The sequence below is a fragment of the Dromaius novaehollandiae genome, chromosome 2 (genome assembly GCF_036370855.1).
Source record: "Dromaius novaehollandiae isolate bDroNov1 chromosome 2, bDroNov1.hap1, whole genome shotgun sequence".
Taxonomy (NCBI): Eukaryota; Metazoa; Chordata; class Aves; order Casuariiformes; family Dromaiidae; genus Dromaius; species Dromaius novaehollandiae.
The window spans coordinates 129,560,165-129,579,812 of record NC_088099.1 but is presented as its reverse complement, the minus strand read 5'-3'; the positions used below and the strand labels follow the sequence as shown (position 1 = coordinate 129,579,812).

The 19,648-nt window shown below is 43.9% G+C and overlaps 1 protein-coding gene across 1 annotated transcript in view; it reads right to left on the bottom strand.

Moving 5' to 3' along the window:
- Positions 1-16,198, bottom strand: part of SLCO5A1 (solute carrier organic anion transporter family member 5A1) — an 82,082-nt gene extending 65,884 nt beyond the window's left edge. The window contains exon 1 of the mRNA XM_026115191.2: positions 15,569-16,198. Within this exon, the coding sequence (XP_025970976.2) occupies positions 15,569-16,082 (514 nt within the window). The 5' untranslated portion in view covers positions 16,083-16,198. The remainder of the gene's footprint in view (positions 1-15,568) is intronic.
- Between the last annotated feature and the right edge of the window lie 3,450 nt (positions 16,199-19,648).

The window sequence follows — 19,648 nt, the reverse complement described above, 5'->3', positions numbered from 1 at the left end:
TTCTTAGTTTTGAACGGTAAAATTAACTCAAAAAAGAGCTATTTTATCTTCATCAGTGTGAAGTGCAACTGAATAATGTAAATACAATAATCATTTCAGGTGCGGGTTTTAGGATCAAATTCTACTCCATCTTCAATTTGTAGAATGTCTCATAGTCAACTGAAATACAGACCAATATCCAAAATCATATAAAACCACATATGTTTTATATTTAGCTATTATTCTACATAAGCATATTAATTACAATATTACCTTAAAATTTATATTTACAAGTGTTTAAGAAGCATATTAATGGATCATGTACTGTTACCTACAGGGTGGAAACTTCAGACATTCACAATAATGCATGAAAAAAATACACAGAAAATATTCTTAAAATATTCATACAGTAACTGACAAAACAGATAGCCTCCACTTAGTCCTACAGCATGCCATGCCACTTTAAAAACAAACTTAGGACCTCCTCCTACTGATGATGCTAATCATCTCTTTTACAGCCATCTCGGTGAAGATAATGGAACAAACTATTAAATTTTTTCAAGAGATATTTTTGCACTTTTGAAAAGAAACAAAGGAGGAAGAAGAAGAAATCTGTTCCTTCCACTAGAAGATGTGCCAAGGGGAAGGGTAAGTCACGATTCCAAATACGATAAAACAAAAGTCCTCTCTTACAAAATACTAAAAATACATGAGCTATTCAGCTAAATATCTCTCATTTCAAAAAAAAGTAAGACTCAAGCAGTGATGGTTTTAGGCAGTTGTTAAAAATTCACGCTTATAACGTCAGATGTTTGCTACAGCTGCTTCTCTTCAATCTCCAAAGAAACCACTGGAGACAGATGTGACTTAGGGCTCCGTGTGTGGTTTCACATGACATGTAATTCGGTGCAAGTGTGGGCTGCTACGTTGGGGGTGGTCCTGAGAGCCGGACCCATCCCAAACCCCCAGTCTATCCCCACTGCCGGCATGAGGGCCAGCAGACTGGGGACAAGCTGGGTGAGTGAGCTGGTCCCAGCTAAAAACTCTTCCTGCCCACGGTGGTGAGAGTGTTTTCTGCCAGTTAAGCCGGTAGGTCTGATTCACACTGTAGCCACAAAATCACTAAATCCAAAGCAAGGAAAAGGGCAACAACATGTGTTTGCAGTTAAGAGAAAAAGGCAAGGAAGGGAAAAACTTCCCTTCTGGTGGCAGCCTTCGGTTACACCGGAGTGACATGAAAACAGATCCACTGGCTGACAAAGATAAGGTACTGCAATAAGGAAAAAGGGAGTGGGGAACTGATTCATGTTGAAATAATCCTTTTTGACATTATATTAACATAATATTGATGCTATTAAGGGTATTAAGAAGCCCGTAATTCAGAATTCAAATATTTATGTTCATTTAGCAGATCTGTGGGTAAATACTATAGTATTACTAAGATTCAGCTGGAGAGAACCCCAGATAACTAAGGAAATGAAGTGTTATATACTTAAAAATTCATCAAAATAGGAAAATCCAAAATCCATACGTTTTTGTTCAGCTTTTTTCTTGTGACTTAAATAATCATTAAACACTGACCCTAATCCAGTACTTTGATTTGTTCCTTGGAGAAAGTACGTAATTACTTTGATATGTAACTCTTTGGCCATATAATAATATGCAGTAAGAATACTGTAACTCCACAGTATTTGCAAAACCTGAATGTATTTAGTTATAAACAATCTGCACAACACTACATTAAATGCAGTTTGATACAAAAGTTGACTCCCAAAACTGAACAGTAAAGCTATTTGAACAGATACCACTTATCCACAGAAGTGGCACAGAGTTACCTAAACATAAGTGATTCTAAACAAAATGGAAAAGCCTATGGATGGTCCCTTATAGTTATCCTAATTATCTGTGATTCCAGGTACAACTCAAACTGTGTTATATTAGTGGTACTGCACAAATAGTAAGTCAACACAAGAATCATCCTTTTATTAATATACTTCTGAAACCCATCACTAAATTATTTACAAAATGCTAAAACAGGTAAGCCTGAGGTTACAGGGATGGTATTCTCAATGTGAGCAAATGCAAAAATTCTTGATCTCCCAGTAGATTCTAAATATGCTGGGAATAATATACTGGATGAAAAATGGAGCAAGAGGAGATACACAGACAGTGGTCTTCAAATAGGACATTTTACGTATTTTCCACCCAAGAATGAATGCAAATTGAAATGAAAAATTGGAATTGAGAATTAAGGTGCAAAAATGTACCTCAAAATGTCTAGCTATGCAAGTAAGTATACACTGATAACCATTTTTTCCATAAAAAATACTTCCGCCATCAAACTCAGATTAAGAAAAATGGCACCACTTTCCCAAACTGTTTTCACAATGTAAAAGGAACCCTGCTTTATTTTTCCCTGACTGGTTTGCTGACTTGACAAAATTGTAACAACCCATTATTTCACATTTCTTAAATAAATTCAATATAAAAACCCCAAGAGGATTTCTCTGCAGTTTAAAAAATGAAAAAGCTTTACAGATCTGATCCTGCTCCCATTCAATATCAGGTACATTCTCATCGTCTTCAGCAGGAATATGAATGTGCATATAGATAGCTGTGATTTATTAACTTTTCTGGAAAGCTTCTCTGAATTTAAGCTTCATTAGATGCCAGATGTAAGAATCACAAGACCAAGAGAGCAGTAAGATATCATGACTCTGGCCTTCATAAGCACAAAGACATTAATATTAAATAAATACCTCCAGATCTTCCTTTCTGCTCTAATTCTGCTTGTTGCATAGGTAACTGCTTCTCTCCTCCAGTACATGCTTACCCTGTGTGCCCTGTTGTATACAGCGAACTTTGTATTTTCTAAAAAAGTCTGCAAATAGTATCTCTTCACATCTTTTCAGGGAACCTCATAAGACAACTGAAACATTCTATGCAGACTTGGAGATCTTACAGTTTTCCCTCATCTGAATTTCTCGTATTAGGAAATAAGCTGAATTATACAACTCAAAATCTCAGTGGCCTTTTGAGCAAGCACACCAGTTAGATATATGAATACGAAGAGGTCTTGATTGCTGTTGACATGACTACTGTGAAACATTAACAGTTCTAGCTGGAAAGAAGGACTTAGCTAATATAAAGATTAAGAAGTGCTAAAGAATCTAGCAGACACGAATGACAGCATGTTTATCAGCAAAACAGCTCTGAACTGATGACACTGACTTGTGCTCTATTATTACTTGCTTCACAATCCCACATAAGAGGATTACTGTCTATTTTGGCACGACGTATAACAAGAGTATACAGCACATAATACAACACAGTCTCTTAATACAACCCCTTGGTTATCACACCCATACAGATATTCCTAAAGTCAGGTCTCCCACATCAGAAAACAACCAGCTGTCAATTCTCCCAGATCTACACCATTTTATTACTTAAGAGAATAAAAAGAGACAGCAAATCTTTTGTTTTTAATTTAAGGGGAATGCAGTACAGCCTAAATTCAAGGGCAGAATTGTATTATTTCTCAAGTCTTCTGCATACAAGAATACAACATTGCACCTCACACTCTGCACCCTGATTTCCATTACCTTTCCAAGCCACTGGCAGTGCAAAAGCAGCAGAAAGTAATCCCAGCAGAGCAGCTAGGGATTCTGACATAGCAGCAAGTTACGCTACCATCTCTTCTAATATTATGCAACTAATTCGTCTAATATCTCTGTGCAGGCCATGCAAACTGGGATTAATCCAGCACTAGAAGAGTTGCTCAGACCAGCAGCTGTACTTTGGAGAAATCTTAACGCCCAGAGCCAAGGTTTACTACCACAAAATAACTGCTCTGGGTATTTTATTAAAATAGACAAGGGAAACTTACTACCTTCCTAATATACTACACCGTTTTGTTCCTGTCAGGCACAACCCAAACAAAAGGCTGCTGCCTCATCGTGTAGGATGTCTACCTGCTAATATAAACCTCATGGCTATCAAGCTGCTCTGTCACGACCATGGAGCAGTGCTCTCACTGTCCATACCAGCTAACTCTTTTCCTCCTAAAGGAAATTGGTCAAATCTGACGCAATACTTAGAAGACACGAGTAACCTGACTTGGGCAAACAATAAATATTATTTCTCACATATCCTGAAACTATGACATACAATAGATCTTTTCTTTAGCCTCTGTGATACTCAAGCCATGTATAAAAGCAGACAGCACAACTCTGAGATTCAGAATATTAGTTTTTCTCCAAAGCATTGGATTCTATCAGGCTCATGGTAAGTTCTTCTTTTGGTAGGATTTAATTTGGGGGATGAGAGGGAGGAAGAAGGGAATTGGGATGGAGGGAAATTAATTACAGATCTATTTCCTCATAAGCAGTTTATTTTTACCTTATCTGAACACTCCAGCCTACAACTTAAAATGCAACTACTTACCAAAAGAGTAATAGCTGTTCTAACTACATCAATGTAGAGAATCTTATATTAGTTCATGTATTCTTCTGTTTTTCTCTGGTAAATTGAGTCTCGCAAATTGAGTCTCTCCTTTGGCTGAGGAGGTTTAAATGCACCCAAGGCTTCTGACTCAGTAGTTTTAACAGTCTTTTTCAACTCCTTTCCCAGCAGCTGGCTTGGCAAGGGCTAGTCCATCAGTTTTACCTCATTTCTCACAGAAGGCTGATCTTTTAATTATCACAAATGCATGAATGACCTGTCAGACAGGCAGCTGCCTTACCCAGTCTTTGTGGGTTTTTTGTATTTCAAGGTGAAATGCCTTCCCACTTGCTGTTTGTGGTGCTTCCAAAGTTGGAGCAATTACCCATAAAACCCAGTAAGTACAAAAAGCTTCCATGTCTAAGCAAAACTCTGTTGCTAAAACATATCAAGTAAAACAAAGAGCAAATGCTAATGAGGTCAGGACTTTTTTTACCTTCTGCACAGGCTCAGGTGCAAAAGTTGTCCTAAATTCGGAGGCTCTCATTTTAGAAGTGCTTATCTTCCTTCTCTTCTTCCAGTGCTTCTGGAGAAGCCATGGGAGTAAACATACGGCTGTTATTGCCTATTCGCAGCTACTTTCCTTTCCTTCTGCAGCCAAAGGAGCTCACACAGGCCAGCAATATCTTTGCCATTATAATCACTGCCCTGGGGAAATATTCAGTCACAGAGGCCCATGAATATACAGAGCTTCTAGAAATCAAGACAGCGCATTTGCTATTTAGGAACTAATTTTAGAGTATGGCTCTTCCTTCAAGCATCAGTTCACTCTTTAGCTCTGCCTTTGAAAAATTATTTCAGGTATGGCATTACATTACAGTCATGCAGAGCTGAGTTCAGAGCCTTTTCACTGTCTGTATATAACAGGACTAACATCCCTCCAATTGCAATGCAGGTGTGGTATGAAAATACCACAGACTTGTCTCAGACAACCCTAAAGCCCACTTCCTATCCTCAGTTGTGCTATTAAAAAGAAACTTAACTTTCTAAAATTCCTATTTCAGGCCAATTACGTAACTCACTGGCTAAATGTCTGAATTTGTGTGCATCAGCGCTAACACATTGCAGACTCAAAACCTTGTGTATTATCTATATTCCTCCATGATTACAAATTTTCCCTGGGGATGCCCTCACTATTTCTGTCACTAGACAGCTGTATTAAATCAAGCTGATAAAAATTGCCCATCAGGTTTACAGAAATTAGAACCCAGAATATTATGTAGTGGCTGAGTATAGTTACTTTTTGAAATGGGAGGGTTATTACTGAACTTATCTGTACTTCAGAAGATTACACTCACTATTAAACTTCTATTTCACTCACTGGAATGAAGTAACAAACTCAAACATAAATTCAGATTAAAAATTCACATACTGGCAGACTATTTTGTTATTATTTTTAAAATAAGCTACAATAGCTAAATAGCTAAAATAAAGCTACTGCAATCTCAGGGATTCTGCGGTCCATGGTCTGCACACTGGCCTGGAGGGACACGTCAGGCAAGAGTGGAAAATACTGGGCTGGGGGGAAGAAGAGAGGGGGTGGAAGCAAAGCTTCACTGTACTTTCCATCTTCAAAATTCCTCAGCTTTGCCAGGGGTTTTCCAGGACTCCGGAGAAACTCAAAGCAGCATCTCCGTCTCTTCCGATAGACTCAGCACCACCAGGCACCAGCTGGTTTGGAGCCCTTCTGGCTCTGCCCCTGCAGGCACCTCGGACCACACAAAAGAAGAGGCACTGCCTGTCCTATGCTCCTGGCACCAAACCGTCCCTTCCTTCCTTCTGGTGTTCGTCTTCCCTGGTTTTTCTTTGTCTGAAAAGCAAAGTGCACCTAACCAGCATTCCTTTTCCTCCAGGTTCATTTCTAATGAATTTCACTTGTTTTTGACCTGCTAATCTGTGAGCTCATTCCTTTGGGACCTTCGGTGGGAAAAAAGGTAATGTTTTGAGTTGTCTTACACATAGCAAAATTTACTGAGTCAACAGCTCAGTTGAATTTAGCGATTTCTCTTTAAATATAGGGAAAACTTAGCACGCTGCAACATCAGATAATAGTCTACAGAGTATTTCCTTTAGATATCTTCTAGACACAAATGCGGCTTGCTTAACACGTTCTGTTTTGAGTAACAGGTCAGTCAGCCATTGTAGTGTGCTCAGAACTATTTTACAATTTGCTCTATTTTATCTACACAAATGCAATCCCTAAAGTGACTTCTGGTTTTCAGATTTTAATCTAAACAGGGATTGAAAAAAGGAGAAGGTGCAACCGAGGCACCTGAGCACCTGGCTTAGAGTACTGGCACCTTTGAGTCCTCCTGCATGACACCTAAAGTAAAACATTGTGAATAAATCTGTAATAAACACTGCAGTAAACTACAGCAAGTGTGCAAAACAGGAAATGTCGCGCCCTTGCTTCTATCAGAAGATACACCCAGCTAATATACGGATTATCTGAAACATTATTACTCTAGAGGATAGCTTAATTAATGCAGAATGGAAAGAATACAACCACAGGAGAATCTATGCAGGTTCTACTTTTTACCAGTTTTACCAAGAAATTGATTGAAAGCAGACAGATAAATATGGAAAGCAGCTGCCAATAACAAAAGCTCTCTAAATTCAATCAACTGAAAAGCAGGCACCTAGTTTCAGAGCAGCACTGGATTTCAAAAAAATAAATGCTGATATACTCTTCAAGCTTTCATTCTAATTCTGTAAGCACTGAGGATAATAGGAGTAGCGGGTAGGAAAACTGTCAGATTGAAGGCCCTACTGAGCTTGGTGCAATGGGAAAAAAGTGTTAAAATCAATGTATGCAGGGAAAAAAATGGGAGCAACCAAAAGTATGCCAACAAGCCAATTAAAGAAATGAAAGCTATTGAAAAAGAAGCTGTTTTGAAAACAGAGACCAGAATCAGAAAGGAACAGAACAGCAGTACAGAATTAGCTAACACACAGTACTGTTTTGCAAGTACTTCATAAGATATAGCTCATGTCTATTCTCTTTCAGTAATTTTTATGTCAACTTGTTCAAATCACAAGTGTAAACATACTTTTTTTCCAAATGCCTCTCTTCCAAACTCAGCATGATACTAGTTAAAGCACAGTTTATTCCAGAGTACAGTGTTTTTCACTGGTGTAATGTGCCTTCGCTGCCAAGTAAGCTGTTTACCTACATGAGAAATACTGCTTTCAGATTAGACTATCAGGTGTAATGGCAGCATAGAAATAGCACTTGAGTTTCTGTGTTCACACTTCCCTATTTCTCAAGCAAGAATAAGTTCACTTATTCACGCAGAAGGAAAGGAAGTAAGACACGGAAAGACCAGGTTTCCCTAGCTCTCCTGTTAGCACTACCCAGCGTAGTGCTATCCGATGTATATGAATTTCTGGCCTTGTGACAGCAGAACAGATGCACAAACTCCCAGCGGTTCAGCTACAAAGCAGGACACAGCCCGTAGTTCTCTCTGCTGTCATACCTCTCTACTGACATATTCTTTCCCACCACCGAAAATGTTCTCTCTCTCTTTTTTCTGGGCACTGGGAAGGGGTTGAGGTACGGATCTAGATGACTCAAGTGAAATGAGATTGCATACACACTGTAGAGTGGCCTTTTGTCATAAACTTTGCTAACTCCAGCCAATGTGACCAGATAATCCAACCGAGTTGTGCTAAAAGCACTGCAGTGCTGGGGGTCGGGGGGAAAGAACCTATCTCCTAAATTCAGTTAAGAGAAGCAATCACGTCATAACCCAAATTGACTTCATTACGAAGACAAGTTCTCAATGAAGCTACAGTCAGGACTCAAAAGGCAAACAGTTCTCCACTTCTTGTGCAGAGCCATCACTTCTAGCCATTTCCCTCTTCCACCCACGCAGTTTCTGGGACTCAGGTTACAGCCCTAACAAATCTTAACATCCCCTGTAGCTGCCAATGGGTTTGCAGAGGCACCCTTGGACTTGGAGCTGAAACTCTGGCAATTCTGGTGATGATTCACAGGAAGGACGATAATCCGCCTTGCTCTGCTTTCAGAGTCCTAGTGGAATCTTCCGTTTTCTGAGCTGTGAGACACATAACTAAAACCCACTTTTACCACTACAGTCATCAGGAATAACAACTACACCAGGAACTGATTGAAGAATGTGCCATTTTTGTAGGGTCATGTCTTACGGCAGAATCGTTTCCAAAAGAAATGTAAAAAGCATTTAAAAAATAAAAAAGCAAAACTGAGCTGATGCTTCCTAAGTGTAATAAAGGCTTTTTAAAACGCTACCACGATGAAAAAGACTTAAAATACATTAAAAAAGAAAGTGTGAGACTAAATTCTAACAGTCTCTAATTCTAATACAGTGGAATTACTGCTCTGTGCTTTAAAACAAATAGATGGAACCCATTCTTCTACTTTAAGCATTCCTTGATCAAAATTTTTAGATGCTGGCCTTCATGGAGAAACAGCAGGTAAAGTCTGTTCTGGGTAATTGCCTATATTACCTGTACAGCAAAGGAAGAAAGCTATATATCTTTGAATGAGATAGTAGAGAGAATTCCGGTCTGCTTAACTTTCAATTAACAAGTCAGCTGACTTTATACTCTCTTTTGACCGTATAAGCACTTTCATGGCCATTAAATCTGGGTAGTAAAGCAGCTACTAAGTGACAGTTAAGGTAATCTAGAGGAAACACAAAGCATCTCAATCCATTTAGAATCTAATACAATTGCAACAGCAGTAGTTTTGGTGATCCTTTGCAAAATAGTCAGGATATCAAGCAGATCGATAAAGTTTCCAGGCACAGGATACTTTAGATACTAGATCCCAAGCCTTCAGTTCCTGGGAAAAGGGACTAACAAGCTGTTACTTCAAGACCACTTTCCTGTCTAATTTTTCGAGCTTCACTGGGGAACTACACCCAAGTTCAGACATCATTAGCCTAAACCAGAATTGCGGCAGAGCTCTGGAGAGAAGAAAGGTGCTGTTCTCCAAGCAAACAGCATTCCCGAGCAGGAGCAGACGCAAAGCGCGCTTCCAGACTCAGAAGGCTGAACTTGAAAAATCCTGAGTAACTAAAGCAGGAGGACTTGGGACTTCAGTGAGTTTCAGACCCCTGGATCCCACCCAAATTTTGTCATTTAATATAAAAGAAAACAGCCAATTGGAAAAGTGTAACACAGGCCTCTTCTTGCCCTAATGAAAGACAAAGCACATTTTGCCAGTTACTTCTAGTGACCCTTTGTCACTTAGCTCAGGGGTCACACAGCTGCGTGTGACTGATGCCGTGGCTAAGAGCAGGGGCAGCCAGGAGAGCTCAGACAGCATCCCCTCAGGCTCACTACACTGACAATGCAGGGAAAGTACGCCACTCGTGATGTTAAATCCCACAGCCAGAAAACTTCAGGGGAAAGCCTGCCCACTGCTCTCATTCAACTCATTTTATGAGCATATTAGTTACGTAGCTACAGAGCCCGCCTTTCTCTAGATACTAAGAAAGATGGTCTAGGATTTCACTACAAAGAAAATGTTATCAATCCCACTGCAGGGCAGGAGGCTAAAGTGAAGATGAGAAGTAAAAACTACCTACTTCCCTTACCTCAGCTATAATATAGGATAAAAAAAACACATAGCAGTACTTTGAATAATAATAAGGAACCATGCTCAATGCCTGATCAGCATTTTAATGGAAAAAATGTTACAGAAATGCCAGAGAAGCACAACACTGAACTGGACCCTCTGAGTGCTAAACTGTCTGCACAGGAAAACAGCATAATACATATGCACAAGTCTTTTAAACAGACCTGCAGTCGCTTCCCCGGCTTTTCATGATGCTAAGCCCAGCTGAGAGCACAGTGCTTTTGGACAACAGCTAAATCTGCCCAGCTGACTGTGCAAACAAAGCAAGGGCAGGTTGCTACAGAAGATGGCTGATGGGCCAGTTTTTAGAGTTAGCCTTTGGATAAACCAAGATGTGGCTTCCACTCAGACAAATGAAAATCCTATTTCACAGGTGAAATACAGCAAGCAATAAAAAACATGCAACACTTTTGCCAGTTTCAGCTTCAATATCTTTCTGATTCATAAAACGCAGCTTGCTTACAGGATGATGTAAAAAATAAATGTACTTTGTTTGTAGGGTTTACCAACTATATGGATCAATGCTGAGAAAACCCTGTAGGAACTAGCCTTTCCCTGTATCGGATAGCAGGAAGCATATTCAGTGTGTACCGCAATTGGTCACAGGCTGACTGGTAAGAATAAACTGAAATACCAGTTAGCTGTCTCACTCCCTCCAGATTGTCCCTCCTGGTCACCTAGAAAGTTGATTCTCTCTTGGATAACCTCAGTGACCTTACAGCGTATATATAAAGAACCAAATGCCCTCACCAGGCTCCAGCTCTTGTCCTCCAGTGGCATCCACTGCTTGACAGCACAACCCCAAAAGTGGCCAGCGCAAAACAAATCAATCCAAGCAGCACGATGATCCAGAGCTTCCCATGCCTACATCCAGAAAAAAGTGCATTACGGAGACCTAGTGTGCTTAACAGCCACGCTCTGCCCCAGGACCCAGCGAGCAAAGGCAGAGTGTTTCAGTGTTTCTGATGAAGTGCATGAAGCTGTTTGTTCTTCCCTCTCCTCCCAGGTGGGAAGTGGATCTAGTGGTAGATGTAACTAGAAATACAATAAATACAGCTAAAAGAATTATAAACATATGTACAGGCTTTTCAGCAGACTGTAAAAAAACATGACGGGTACACAGAGTAGGCAGTTGTAAAATACTGCTAAGAAGGTGATTTCCACCCAGAATACAGCCACACTGAAATGGCTTATCTAATGTTAGAAACAGCAGCCCACAAATGATCCTCATGAAAAGAAAGCAGTCCAAGTACTTTTGAAACCAGTCTAAATATTTATTCTTCCTTCAGGTTAGGAAAGGGCTTTGTGTTCGGGCTCTCATACCATGACCCTTACCAACCACATTTACACAGGTTTATCCAATTTTTCAGATATTCTCTCATAAAAGTTCTACCTTTGCATTTGTAACTATTGTATGTTTTCAAAACCACAGAGAGCCTGCATTAAATTAAGCTGGCTTAGACCCTTTCCTCATAGCCCTTCATAACCAGCTTAGAGAATTCTGGAATCTGAAAACATAACATCTTTAGCACAAAGACTAATTTATCCAGTACTCATTTTTTGGAGGGTACAGGTAAAAGGCATTCCTGACTGGTGACATGTATTTATTAATGCAATATTTCTGTAAAAACTAGTATTTTCTTTCTATGCATAAATTCGCAAAGTAAATTCCTTTTTTATTGCAATAGTTATTTGCAAAACAAGCAAGATATTTTGAAAACTATTCAGGCACTATAATGCTGCTAATAAACCTCCCCTTCCTCTGTATTTTAGGAACAACTTTTATAATCCACAATACAATCACAAGGTGAACTCAAAAGCTATTCAAGACAAACGACTGGATCCCTAGAAAACTACACTGTGATTAAGTTAAGTTTTAGAATTTGACAGCAGAAACACCATCAAAGGTACAAAAAAGGACTTGTGAAATCCAATTCAGTTCCAAATGAAATAGATGGAATTTTACCCTAACATAATTAAAAGGAAAAGCTGCATACATCAGGCAACTGACTAGACATGCTACTTTGCAGCAAAGCATAGAAGGGAGAGGCTTTAGGAATGCACAAAAACAACACAGTGATTGCCCAGTTTTGAGAAAAAGTGTGCAAGTACCATTTTGGATTATCTGTGATTAAGAGAGTCAGTTCTTAGATTTCCTAGGAATCTATTACGATCATAACTTCTCTGATATCACACATTTTCTCACAGTTAGCATCATGGTATCAAAGCATCGACAGGTACAAGGGCATGAGGAAACAAAGGTAGCACCGCCTTCACAAAGAAAAAGCTTCCAGCAGAAGAGTGCGCTTGCACAGTGCTATGCAAGCGGCCCAAATACATGCATCACTGCTTGGCACCTTCATGCGACTAAAAACAACATACCACCTTGTAAACTGGCATTGTGCCACCCTGACAGATGGACTTAAGTGTAGGCAGCCAAGAGACTATGTATACACATCAAATATGTTTTTTGAGAGCAGGACTTCCAGCCAGGAATGTTAAAACAGCTGTCCACATTGAGCTTGCATGCCTACACTTAAGAGGATATGCTAGTGCCACTTAAGCCCTGAGCTGGATTAACTTGGAAAATAAAATAGCTTCCACAGCCACATAAGGTGAGTTTTTGCAGAAGTAGGATTAGTGATACTGAGGAGGTTTTACTGACCTACAATTAGTGCGCAAACTTAAAGAGTTGTAGAGAAGTCTTAAAATTTGCAGCTCTGTGGAACTTTTATAACATGTATGCTTGTATACAGCTGCTTCTCATTTGAATATATATATATACACACATATGTTAATTTTCATAGAAAAAAACAGAATGCAATGAAAGCATGCTTACGAACAAATATGCCAAGGACTTTCCATTTTGAGCTAGAAGATACTATTTTTTTCCCCAAACTTAACCGTCTTCACCGTGACACATTCTCGTGTGAATAGGATCTGTTTCACTAGGCTTTCTTCTCTTTTCAAAACTTTTCCACGGCCCAATACTATACTTTTCAATCGCACATGTCTACGTGCGTACATATATTTTATGTTCTGATATCACTTGCATAACTGGCCCCAATAATAAAACCATGCTGCCTTGAGAAATGAATACTGCACGACGTCAGAGGAGGTGGTAACTGACGGGCAGGGTCATGTCCCAGGCGCATTTACCCCGTCCCCTCCCAGCTGGCCTGCCCCCTACCCGTGCATCCCTCCCTCCCACAGGACAGGGCACGCTCCAAACCTCCCAGACAATTCCAAAAACCGTGTTTGTTCACACCAGTGTGCCAGATGATGTTCTTCCCACCCCCCCACCTCAGATTTTACTTCTGCCCCTCAAAACGTCGTCGGCCTAAGTCTGAAGAGAGATAAATACTCAACCCTGGACTAGTTAAAAGCTTCCTCAGAATTTCACACTACTGAAAAAATACATAATGTCATGATTCCCAATGGAAAGCAAAACTTACTTCTAGGCCTGTATGGCTTAAAGACTGAAAGGAAGTGATATATTTTACTTAATTTTTAAGTGTGCTGTGTGTTCATTTTAATTCCTCTCCCTATGAGCCTTGCACAATTGGATAGCTGGAATTAATTTTTCACTATGCTTTAGTTAGATATCTAATCTTTACTTTTCTGAATCTCTGCATCTGGACTTCAAATCCGTGAGGTTATTCCCAGTACAGCTCAGAGCTGAACTCCGTCCCTAGCTACCAGTCACAGACAGTCTTTGAACAGCTGCCAGCGTCTTTTACCTTTGTTAACTTTAAGGGTGATCTTTCCAACAATTAGCAGTTATCTGAATCATTTATAACAATGTAACAGTAGTAAAATCATGCCAGGAGCATTTCAGTAGCAAGCAGAGTTTCTCCGGCGTGTGAGGATTTGAGAACCCCGACCTCGCCTCCCCCTTCGGTGAGGACTGTCCTCCTCCCCTCACACTGCTCATCCCCTTCCTCCCCCAGTCCTCTCCTGCAGCCACTCCATCTCCTCTTCTTCTTCCCTGGAGGTTTTTGAGGACCCTGCAAAATCATCTATCAGCAAAAGTTTTGGTCCCCTTTCTACCATTCCAAACTACAGTTACAAATCATAACGAGAAGACTTATTTTTACTTTTTTCTTAGTGCTAACAAAGTTGATTCCAGGTTAACTGAAATTTCCATACCAGTTAACCTTTCTCAAAGAGGAAGGGGAGAGCGAAAATGCTTTGTTGCCTATTCAATATTTAATCAGACAATGTTGTGAAAATGACAGAAAAAAATACAGTTAACACCTATCTTTCCTTTTGAAAACCAGCAATGCCTCAGGCTTTCTCAAGCACATAGAACTGGCTTCAAAACGGCTCAGGGAACAGCCAAATTGCTGGAGAACAGATCAAAAGGAATAGAAAACACTGATCCAGACCTACTACTGTTGCTTAGGAAGATGATTAAGCACACACCAAGTGTATTCCTTTCATGAATATCCATTTTACACAGAATGATTATCTCCAAGGTTATCCCAAAGATCGACCAAAAATGGTAATGCTGAGCATCCAAAACCAGTTAGTAGGTCTCTCAGACCAGTAAGTGCCTCCCCTTACCTGAAAACAACTTGACGGAGTAAGTGAGATTCATTTCTCACAAAATCACCTAAGATACTAACACAAATTCAGAGGACAGTGAATCTTCTTATGCATTACGCACACTATAAAAAAGTTATAGTGTTAGTTACAACCTCTAACTCCCAGAAAAGTTTGGTACCCAGTTACCTGGGAAACCCCTTTCCGCTTCATGACTACCAATGCGACTATCTGTATGTGCCACAAGCCACGTGCTAGTTATTAACAGACAGGAGGAGTGTCACTTTGTTAAGTGTCATTTGAGCTCCAGTAACTGAGCGCTTAACCCTGGAGGTTTTACTTACTGTTTTATCAATGTTTTTAACTCATTCTTAGCTCCCAGATGATTTCCTAATGGCTGTCACAATTCATTGCTTAAAGATAAACAAATGCTGCCAAAGTAAAACACGGCAAATCTTTTGAAGTACTTATAAAACATTATTGTTATAGTGACTTTAAGCTAAAGACAAGCTGATCAAAACTTAGAAATATATTGCTTCTCTATTAGCAAAAATATTGAAGGGGTACAGTTAACTTTAAAAGTGCTCTCTGAAGAGATTACCTGCTAACGCCAAGCACTGAAAAGCATTAGAGAAAAGAACCTTCTCTGATGCCTTATCCCGCATACCGGAGGGTGCGAGTACAGCCACTTTTACGCACACACTCTTAGTTTCACCTGTTACTGCCATTCACGGTTCCATAATAAAGGGAAGAAAACATTAAAAATAGGAAAGCACGGCAAGTTTACACCACAGTTTCCTTCAAGCAGCAAGCGTGGCACAGACGCAGTACAGGAGGCACAGGGCGGCGGTACCTTTACCTGGTCCCCTGGAGAGGTGTGGGTTCTGGCGTTTCAAAGCACCCCTTACTTAGATGCCTTACCTAGGTAAAGCGAGGCGTTTTCCTTCTTGACATTGTCATCTAAGTAGGTTGGTCCCAAGGTATAGATGGGTGTCGAGCCCATGCCAATGAGGATCTGGGCGCAAATGAATAAAGCTACATAGAGGGAGTGATCGTTTCCGCCAGAGTCCTTGGCACAGGCCGGTGAATCCAGCGGCTCCTTGGCGGTGTTATTGCCAGTCATGCACAAGCCCTCGTTACTGACGGAGGAGTTCAGTTCCTGGATCTGGTACGGCGGAGAGATGAAATGAGGTAACGAGAAAAGCGCAGCCCCCAGCGCGATGAAGAAGCCCCCTACGGCCAGCCAGAGCGGCCTCCGTCCGCGCCCCCCGAAGTAGCTGATGAACACCACCACCACCAGGCTCCCGATGTCGAAACAGCTGACCAGCAGCCCCGACTCCGAGCTCTTCAGGCTGTATCTCCTCTCGATGGTGGTGATGACGCTGCTCAGGTAGCCGGAGACCATGAGGGACTGGATGAAGGTCAGGAAGCACATGCACACCAAGAAGAAGCGCGAGTCGGCCAGCGCGGCCCGCAGGCACGCTCTGCCGGGCAGCCCCGGCACCGCGGCGGCCGGCGGCGCCCGCGGGGGCGCCCCCGAGGGGCAGCTCCCCCCCGCCGGGGAGCCCGCGGCGCCGGGGGCCCGGCCGGCCCCGATGGGGGCCCCCTCGCCGGCCGCCGCCGCGGCAGCCGGAGCCGGGGCGGGCGGCGGCGCCGCGGCGGCGCCGGGCGGGCAGCGGCGGCCGCCGCCGGCCCCGGCCGCCAGGGGGGAGCCGAGCGCGGCCCCGCGGCCCCGCGGCGCCGCCCCGCCGAGCGCCGGCAGGCTGCGGCACCGCGGCGCCGCCGCCCGGCCCCCCGCCGCCGCCCGCTCCGCGCCGCCCGGCGTCGCCATCCGCCTCAGCGCAGGCGGCGCGGCCCCACGGCGGCGTCGGGCCGGGCGTGCCGGGGCCCCCGGCGGGCGGGCGGCATAGCGGCGGGGAAGGGGAGGGCGGGGGCGGCTCTAGCGCCGGCCGCCGGCCGCCGCGGCGCACGTGTCAGCGCGGGTCCCGCGCGGCTCCATCGCGGCTCGCTGTCGCTCCGCGGCGCGGCCGCCGCCCGCCGGCACATGCCCGCGGCGCCGCGCTCCGCGGCCGCGCTCAGCCGCGGGGCGCGGCCGCTCCGGGCCCGGCCCCGCCGCGGGCGGGGGGCGCCCGCCGCCGCCGCTCCGCCGCCCGCATCCTCCTGCCTCGGCGCCGCGGACCGGGCTGGCGGGCCTCCGCTGGCGGCTGCCGACCTGCGGGCGGAGAACAAGCGCGGGAGGTCAGTGCGGAGCCCAGCGCGCCCGCCGCCAACCCCCCTGCCTCCCTCCCTCCCTCCCCCTGCCCCGGGGGAGCCGCCTCGGGGTGCCGCATGCCCCGGCTCTACGCAGCCGCCGGGGCGGACATGCACCGCGCGACCCGCTTATGCGGAGCCGGCTGCGAGAGCGAAAGGTCGCCGTGCCAAGCCCTTGATTTCCAAGCCTAAAAATAAACGCGCTGAAATAAATATTCCCGCACAACTGCCGAGCGGCCCGGGCAGGGCGGGGGCAGCGGCCGCGGGAGAGGGGGACAAAGCCGGGCGGCAGCGGCGCAGGGGACACCGGCTCCGGGCAGCGCCTCGCCGCCCCCGCACCCCCGGGGTGCACCCGTGTGCAATGTGCGCCCGCGGCCCCCCCGCGCACACACACACACACGCACACCCAGCACGTCTGCAGCTGCACGCCCGAGCCCTGCCTACCCGAGCAGCGGAATACGCCCGCGTTTCGCCTCCTTTGTCCGCTTTTGTCTCGCTGCCGCCTTCGGCTCCGCGCGCGCCGTGATAACAGACGCACGGACGGACAGAAGCGGGCGCGGGGCCGCGCGGTGACAGTGGCCGGGCGCGCACACTGAGACGCCCCGCGCTGCTCCGGCCGGGGCTCGGCGCGGCAGCGTGCGCGCCCGCGCAGGCGCCGCCGCCCCCCTCCGCGCCCCGCCGCGGGGCAGTGCCGCGGAGCCGCGCTGCCCGGCCCGCTGACACGCACGGGGCAGAGTGGCTGCGCCTCCTGCCGCCCACGATTTTGTAAAAAAAGAGGTTAAATCCTGAAGTGCCATGTACGCACAGGAGGTCGCAGAGCCTGGTGTGCAGATGCGCGTCGGGCCGGCCACGGCGGCAGCCGGCGGGACAGGCTGCCCGCAACGCGGCCCTGCGCCTCGCGCTGCTGCCTCTGGTTTAGGCCATCCCTGGGTGTTGCGGCAGCTCATCATATTCTGTAAAAGGTGATGAAATATTCGGAATACGAGACTTCATTACAGCATCTGTTGAAAACTGAGAGGAAAGAGCAAAGTTTATTTTTAGGAAGAAAGAAGACCAGGCCAGCCAATGTCTTGTCCAGGGTCTGGCCCCCAACACAAGCCACCTCCAAAAGTGGGAACATGCACAAAGCCTGGAAAAAAGTAGTTTGGAGTATGTTTCTCATAGTGTTTCTTCTTAATCCCCTTCTCTCAGGTTGTACTGTGGTTTGATTTACAAAAGTTTATTTTCCTTTTGAGTGCTTTTTTTTTTTTTTTAAGATAAGCTAAACAGTCCTACAAATGGAAAATTTGTGGTTTGACAAAGGATGAAGTGATGAGGTACGCCTCTATTGACCCAAGTTTTACCAAAACTAATCTGGAAGAATACACCACAAACATATAATATCCTACACATTTTTGAATAGCTGTACTTCAAGGCTTTTCTGGCAGGGTAGATTTGGGGGGGAGGGGGTTCCCCCTCTGTTAAAAGATAGTAATGTTTAAGACTCAGTCACCATGTAATATATTTGTTTACTTACTTATAATCTTGAACAATAAGGTACTTCCATAAGATATCATTTTGACTTTTAAGCTTGTGTTTGACATCTTTTTGTGTATGCTTAGCACTCAGTCAGCTCAAGGTCAGCAAAGCCAAGACAATACTTCTACTTCCCAGGCTTTCACCGCGTCTCTTCTACGGGCAATGTACCCCAAGCTCGGTGATTGTTTGGGCCTGTAGCTTTGGGTTTCTCTTTGGTACAGTTTTCCTAGGAGTTTTCATATCTCACTGATTCTTCCTATGCAAGGTCTCTAATACAGTGTCTTCTATCTCAGCATCCCACAGCTTGGTTTTACTGCAGTTCCTCTCTGCTTTTGTCCCTCTTCCACTCCCAGCCTCACAGTTGCACAGCTCCGGCACTCAGTGGAGCCCTCAGTAAGCTGTTTCAGCTCACTAAGGCGGCAGAAAATCAACCAAAGGGAAGAAAATAAAAAAGCCTGCTCTTTTAGCAAGCTGGAGCAGTTCACCAGGGACAACAACATAGGAGCTTACAAAAAGAACAGAAGGAAGAGTGCAGCAGGTCTATGGGGAAAGGGGGAAGGATGGGAAAGGAGGAAGAGAGAAGGATAGCCTGTTTCAACAAGAGTGAGCTCTTAATTCAGTTCAGTCACCTTATTGAACCATTCCTGGGAGCAGACATATAATTCAGCTGCTAGGCTGAATACCACCCATTAAACTTCAGTAATTCAATTGCACTTGAACTAATATATGAACCAGTAACTGTAGTTTGTAAGCTCTCTGGACCACATATTTATACATTGCCTTTGAGATCTTTTTCTATGACCAGGATTCCTAGCCATTACTATATATAAACAACAATAATTTTCAAGAAATCACAGAATAACAGTAGGTATTAAAAAAGCATACTCTAATCCCATGGGAAAATGTAAGTGTGTAGTTCTCACAGCCTTCAAACAGTTGTGAACAGGTGCAACCTGTAAACATGTACAATTTCAATTCTTTCTGCATTAGCAAACCTATTAAGAGAGAAAATAATTCTTAGAACTAGGTGAAAGTATTTGTTTTAGGAAGTTATTTAAATCAAGTACAGCTGCCAAAATGCCTGACTTCGCTTACTTTTGAGTCTGAATACTGCTGAACAAAGGGAATACTCGTAGTCTGCAGTGGATATGAATATACCAGTGCCAAGTGATGAACGGCAAATCAATGTTATTCTCTTCACTTGGAGAGACTTTGACAGGTTGATTACAGAAG